This window comes from Grampus griseus (genome assembly GCF_964374135.1).
Source record: "Grampus griseus genome assembly, chromosome: 1".
NCBI lineage: Eukaryota > Metazoa > Chordata > Mammalia > Artiodactyla > Delphinidae > Grampus > Grampus griseus.
In genome coordinates this window covers 56,808,537-56,815,327 of record NC_139017.1, presented here as the reverse complement: position 1 = coordinate 56,815,327, position 6,791 = coordinate 56,808,537, and the positions used below count along the sequence as shown (strand labels likewise).

At 36.3% G+C, this 6,791-nt stretch overlaps 1 protein-coding gene across 2 annotated transcripts in view; it reads right to left on the bottom strand.

Moving 5' to 3' along the window:
• Positions 1 to 4,118: 4,118 nt before the first annotated feature.
• Positions 4,119 to 6,791, bottom strand: part of LOC309825984 (rab GTPase-activating protein 1-like) — a 655,950-nt gene continuing 653,277 nt past the window's right edge. For both annotated transcript variants that reach the window (XM_082659907.1, XM_082659908.1), the window contains 2 exons: positions 4,588 to 4,680; positions 4,119 to 4,400 (listed from right to left, as the gene is read on the bottom strand). In XM_082659907.1, coding sequence (XP_082516033.1) covers positions 4,386 to 4,400; positions 4,588 to 4,680 — 108 coding nt within the window. In that variant the 3' untranslated portion in view covers positions 4,119 to 4,385. The remainder of the gene's footprint in view (positions 4,401 to 4,587; positions 4,681 to 6,791) is intronic.

Here is a 6,791-nt window from a genome sequence, read left to right as displayed (position 1 = left end):
ACTTATCAAGTTAAAAACAAAATGTGACAATTGTTCTGAATTATTTCCTTAGATATGTAAGGATAGCAAATACTACAAGTTAAGCTTTATTTAGAAAATCTTGTTTGTGCTATTTATAATTAAATAGCTTAATTTTAAATCACATGCGGGGATGACTGCTCTACAAAAATTAGTATGGGCAAGAAAAACCTTCTGTGAACTTACAGGAATCATTTTCCTTCTATTTGAATTACATTTTGATAAAAAAATGTACTATGTCTAACCTCAAGAAAGAAGTTAAACATTCTAGATTTAATTATACTGAACATAGATAAGATTCTTCAATTAGAAACTATGTATTTATAATACTGTCTCCCAAACCCAAGAGAGTTTAAGCATTCCTGATTCTTTCTAGGATTTGCCCATCTAGAACAGGTAATAACATAACCTTCATTACACGTTGGGAGATTCACTGAATTTAATTAATTAGCTGTGCTTTTTGATGGTTTAACCCACATTTGTACAAGTAGTTCTTTAATTAAACAAGAAAAGCATGTCATCTTCTAAAGACAGATGAAGACTGTAGTTCTCTAAAATTGTCATCAATAGATTACATCATTAGAAAACTAACTTCCCCCAAATGAAAACAACTCATCACCTTAAAATAGCAAATGATATTTTAATTTCTGAAGTTGATAGCTGCTTTTTAGGGGCTTGGCTACTAATTTTTAAAATGACTAAAACAGCTGCACATATCCATGAATGTTTGTTTTCTGGGGATTTGTATGAAGATAAAAGTATACATGATGTACTTCTACAGACAAATCTTCATCCTGCATTTCACTTCACTTGAAATCTATAAATAAATTTACAAACCAAAATATCAGAGCAGATAAATACCACTACACAAAGCGGGCCAGGTCAAACTTAAGAAGGACAATAAAAGAGGCTTAGAATAAATACTGTATATTCTTCTTCCCATAAAGTTTCCTTTCTGTGTCTTGGAATCTAGTCAGGAAGATAAACAGAAAGAGTACACCAAAGGCTATAAGCAGTCATTATAGAGCTCACTGGTTTCAAATACAAACTGATGCCAACACCAGGTAGCACTGGCAGTGTATATATATATATATATATATGCATTATCTATTTATATGTTTATGTCTGTGTGCATGTATATATGTATGCGTATATACTACATATATATATATACACACGTATGTATATATACATAAAAATGAATGCATCACCCACTTATGTTGGCCTTTGCCTTATAAATATAAGTACACATAAGATCTATACTCATTGATTAGCTCCAGTTCTGACAGGAGGTCTCCCTCCCACAAGTATGGCTTGTGCACAGGTACCTCCGGTGTGATTGAGGTTTACGAAAAAAAAGATGGCAGGCAGATGCCAATTCTCTTCAGACATCTTGCTTGGATTTTTTTTTTTCTTTTGAGATATAATTCACATACCATAAAATTCGTCTTTTTAAAATATACAATTCAGTGGTTTTACTACCTTCTCAAAGTTGTACAACTGTCACCACTATCAAATTCCAGAACATTTTCATTGTGCTTAGGGTTCTAAAATTTAAATTTATACCAACACCACTTCATCAAGTGTTAGATACAGGTGAGCACAGTGACATAACCTCAGAAGTAGATGTTTGCATATATCATAAAAACAGACACAAAACACATGTTTAGATAGCTACAGCAAGAATGTGACTACTGAGAGCTATCCTCTTTCTGTACCCTACCACGCCCAAGAGAAAGAGTATCAAGCTGAAAAAATCTCTTGGAATATCTTAAGGTAAGACATTTCTGGACTTCTTTTTTTTTTTTTTTTTTTTTAACTGACACAATCTTCCTAACTCCCTTGCCGGATGGCAAGCTAGAGGATAAACAAGGCATTTTAAACACTATGGATCCTAACGGTTGAGGAGGGGTTGTCAGTGAACTGGTATAAGTTCTGACTCAATGCCTTCAGAGATCTTCCCAAGTTATTCTTGAGAATTTTCGGGTTCCCAGTCCAAGAACTATGAATTATAAAGTGCTTATTCCCAGGGCACAGATCTTATTCTTGACAGGATTAAATTTATAAGTTGCTAAAATGTATTTCCTAAGACACCTTCCTACTTTAATGAATACAACTGTAATTAGCTTCTTAAACTAGATAGTGAGTATCTGAAAGAACAAATCTGTTGATGGTTGGACACTATGTTGTCAAGTGTCACCTTGAAAATGTAATTATAATGTGAGGACTATAACTTTACCAAGTTTAACTCCAGTACAAATTTCTAGACATTATTAAAAGTGGGACTTCCCTGGTGGCGCAGTGGTTGAGAGTCTGCCTGCAGATGCAGGGGACGCAGGTTCGTGCCCTGGTCCGGGAAGATCCCACATACCGCGGAGCGGCTGGGCCCGTGAGCCATGGCCACTGAGCCTGAGTCCGGAGCCTGTGCTCCGCAACGGGAGAGGCCACAACAGTGAGAGGCCCGTGTACCGCAAAAAAAAAAAAAAAAAAAGTGTATAGAAATATTAGTTGGATGATGTATTGACAAGCTATTACAATAATACAAAAGAAATAGCTATAGAGGGTATCTGATATGCATAAATAGAGCATTCAAGCTTAAAAGTAGTACCTGTTTGCAAAACAAAGACCAAAAAAAAGTTTAATTCTACTTTGACCCTTCAGTAAAAACTGTACACATCAATAGTATATGTGTGATAATTACTTTTTAAGAAATAATATGCATTGTACTATTTATTTATACATAGCTGCTTTGACACAAAAAGGATATAAGAAATAAGTTCAGTTCCAGGCTGATTTTAAATACACCACTTTAGTTTTCATTTCCCTCTCTTCTATTTTGAAGTATCCTTCCTAGGTTTTACTCATAACAATGGCAGCAATAAGAAAATTAGAATGATGCAAGCAGTAGGAGAGCTTCACTTTGGATCCTTAATAATATTTTATAATTACTACTTCAAGCCTTTCTAAAGCAGCATGCTACATAAGCTGCATTAAAACTGGTTTTATTGAGGGGTGGAAATTAACTTCCAACTTTATCTATGAGCACCTTATATGGTAATAGTTATCTGCCACAGCAATATGTGGGATTTTATTATCAGCTGGTTTTATAAACAAGGGCAGTAACACACTGATGTTAGATTATTAGGTAGCAATACTTGAGAGAAATAGGAGAAAGACAATGAAGGGACTGGTGGAGCAGACACAAATAAGGTGATATTATTCTAGTAATAATTGGGTAATTAGAAGCAGTGGACCTAATAAGGCTAATCACAACCATTTATTGAACACCAACTATGTGCTGGGTACTTAACATATAACATCCCTCATCCTCACAACAATCTTTCAAGGAAATGTGTATACTATATGTTTTACAGATGAGGAAGAGGCTCAATAATTAGTCCAAGATGCTGAACAACGGCATAGGGATTAAAACCCCCAACTGGGACTCCAAATTCTGTCTCCTTTTTCAGAAATTCAGGTTTTTAACTCAGGTTTTTGTATGGACTACAAAATCCATACACTCCTTCCACCATTCCCCTATGTGAACCTCCAATGCTATTCAATTCAGCAACGGAGACAAGATATACTGTGTAACTGCAGCTGCCCGTGTCCAGCTCTCTGACCACATGGAGGCAACTCTAGTTATACAAGCAGAAGTCATCCCACAGTGGGTGGTTTAATTAATAATGTCATTGCAGTGCTTTTTGGCATTGCTGGTGCTCAATGTATGAATACAATACTCTCTTGTCCTAATGTACTGATGTGGAGAGGGAGGGAATAATTCTGTATCTGTAGGAATCTGAAGAATTAAAACATGTTGAAGAGAGACACAAATATTTCAGTTGGAAAAAAAATAAGTTTGAAATCAGTACTTCCCCAATATTGTTTCATGGAAATGCTGTTGCTAATTACCATTGAGGAGATCTTTATGATTGGCCCCCATTTTTTTAAATACTACAATTAACTAAGATATTAAACTGAAATCATCTTGATTCTTGAACTGCATACTGTAATGAAATGTCACTGTTACTCATAAATTTGTTTGTGGAAATAAATGTTGCAACAAACACCATGACTGTGCTCAATATAGCTTTGTGGTTTTTATTTTTCCTTTTGAGTGAGTTTGTATTTTGAACATTGGCTACAGACAGAGGTAAGTCTGATACATTCTTGTGCCAGTCTTGGAGCAGTTCGCCTTCTAAAAGTCTTTGTGGATGTGACTGTGCACAGCTAAAACCGTACTTTGCCATTTTCCTTTTTTCTCATTTTTGAAAGTAGTCGATAGCCACTTTCTCTCTTTCTTTTTCCCTCTCTTTCTCTCAGCTTCTTATGAAGACTCCCAGTATAAATGCAACAGGTGAAGTTACCTACAAATATACAAACTGAAAGAAAAGAAATATTATGGTTGGCCACTCAGGAGTCTCCTGAGATGAAAACATACCTGGACATTGAGCATGGTCAGAGAGTCTACATCAACCAAGAAGGAACAGAGGGAACAAACTTTCCACAGCTGCTACTTTAGGGGAAAGAAGGCACTTGGCTCTGACAGGCGACCCCTGTCTCCCATACCTTGTATCTATCCATTGGGTCTTCCTGCTGCAGCTGACTCTCTCGCATTGCCTGATATTCTTTCTCATATTTCTTTAGCTTCTTGGTCGGTACCTGCAGGGATTAGAGGACAAGCATGTTAGTCAAGGAGATCATTTAGGAAACCATTTTCTGATGTGTTTCCCAATGAAGTCTCTGGCATTCTAAAGGAGTGCACCGGACTCAATGTGGGGGGAAAATCTAGATTCTAGAACAGGGTCTGCAAACTTTTTCTGTAAAGGTCCAGACAACATATATTTTAGGCTTTGCGGGCCACACAATCTAGGTCACAATTCCACTGTTGTTACTGCACAAAAGCTGCCATGGGTAATAAACAAACAAATGAGCATGGCCGTGTTCCAATAAAACTTTATTTACCAAAATGCGCTGTAGTCTGTTCTACAACATTGCTGATATAGCATCACTTTTTCTTGTTAATGTATTTAACAGTGGTGTTAATTCTGTTAACTAACTTTCTTTAAGTAAAATTCACTCTCCCAACATGTTAAAAGTGAGAATTATTATTTTATAAAAATAAAATATTGAGCAACACAAAAAAATTTTAATGGAGCTAATAATATATCAGAGAGAAAACAGATTCTAAAATTGGTAGGCAAATTTCTATTTCATAATGGTTGTCAGGAGAATTAAATGACGAAGTATCTAAAATAATGCCTGGTTCATTGAATTTTTTAAAACCGTGTTTTCAGAGAATATTCAAAAAATTAATCCATTTTAATCTATTACATGTTATACATAACAGACTAAGTCTACTCTTAGGCTTTTCTTGGACAATCAAAATTATATAATTCCTTTAGACATCAAAATCTTTCCTTAACGTTTAGGTCCTAACGTAAATGACTTGAAATGAAGAATAAATTTATCGAAATTTTTTAAAAGATAAGCGCATTATTTGGCTAATTACTGGGGACTCAGTGAAGGCAAGGACCATGTATTGATGCCCCTCAGCATCCAACATGATGCCTACCAATGTAATTGGCCCCTAGGAGGCCCTCAACAGATTGTTTCTTGTCGACTTCAAAACATGGTATTTAGAAAACATGTTAAGTGTGTGAGAGAGAGAGAGCAAGAGAGAATGGAAAGCACCAATGAAAATAAAATTATCTTATGGTTTTCCAGGATGAGGACAGTTTCAATTCTCTTAAATCTGGCCACAGAATTTGTTAAATAAAATGCAAAGACACCAGGTGTCATCCCCCAGCTTATTCTAATTACTTTGTTCTTCCCATCCAGGAACGCTGTGAGTACTGGAATTATCTGCTTCTCACCACAACTGGGAAGTTGCACACAGTCCAAACCTGTCAGGTAGTGTAAATCATTCAATTACCACATGATGACAGTATTCACCTGGCTGATGGGGGGACCGCCTACCCAATGAGACTAGAAGAAAGAACATTTTCCAGCATGTCACTGAATTGCAAAACCACTGCTGAATATTGGCATGAGAAACTCTAACCCTTTACTACTCCATCTCCAGAGACCTTTAACAGTATGCTGTGACCAACGAGAGTGCAAGAGAAAGAAAAACACCACCTGCCAACTGCGTGGCCTCAAGATCATCGATAAACAACAAGGAAAATATACATGATCGTGTGCTAACAAAACAGCAACCACATTATTTTTCTTGACTTTGAGAGGGGCAATTTCCTCTAGTTTTCTTTTCTCTGTATTAATCATATACTCTGAAAACCAAAACCAGACTCTCAAGACCAAGTGGCAAATCACTGGCACTGAAGTAGCCCTGGAGCTGAGGAGAAAAGGGAAGAAGTCCCAGAGTTTTAAGCAGTGACAGGGGTTTCCTGCGGATCTCTAGAAGGAGGGGTCAAGGGAGAAGTGAGAGGATTTGTGTAGAGGCATTGTGAGGAGGGAGCCTACTCCAGCAGCCACTTACCACAAAATGAGAAGGAAGTACAATATGTTAATATTTTTGTAGCTGAATACTGGCACCACTGGGTATCAGGCTGAACATCAGTCTTATGTGGAAGTATTTTCCACATAGTTCTAAAATGGATCCATTCACCAATAAGTGAATTACATGTTACAAGCTTGTCTCTAGAGAATTTCTTCTAAAACTGTATTTTTTAAATTAGAACTATTACTGAGGTTTTTTTTTTAATATGTAAAAGAGTGTCCTTTTAAAAGTCAATCTTGTTATGTTAAGCGGT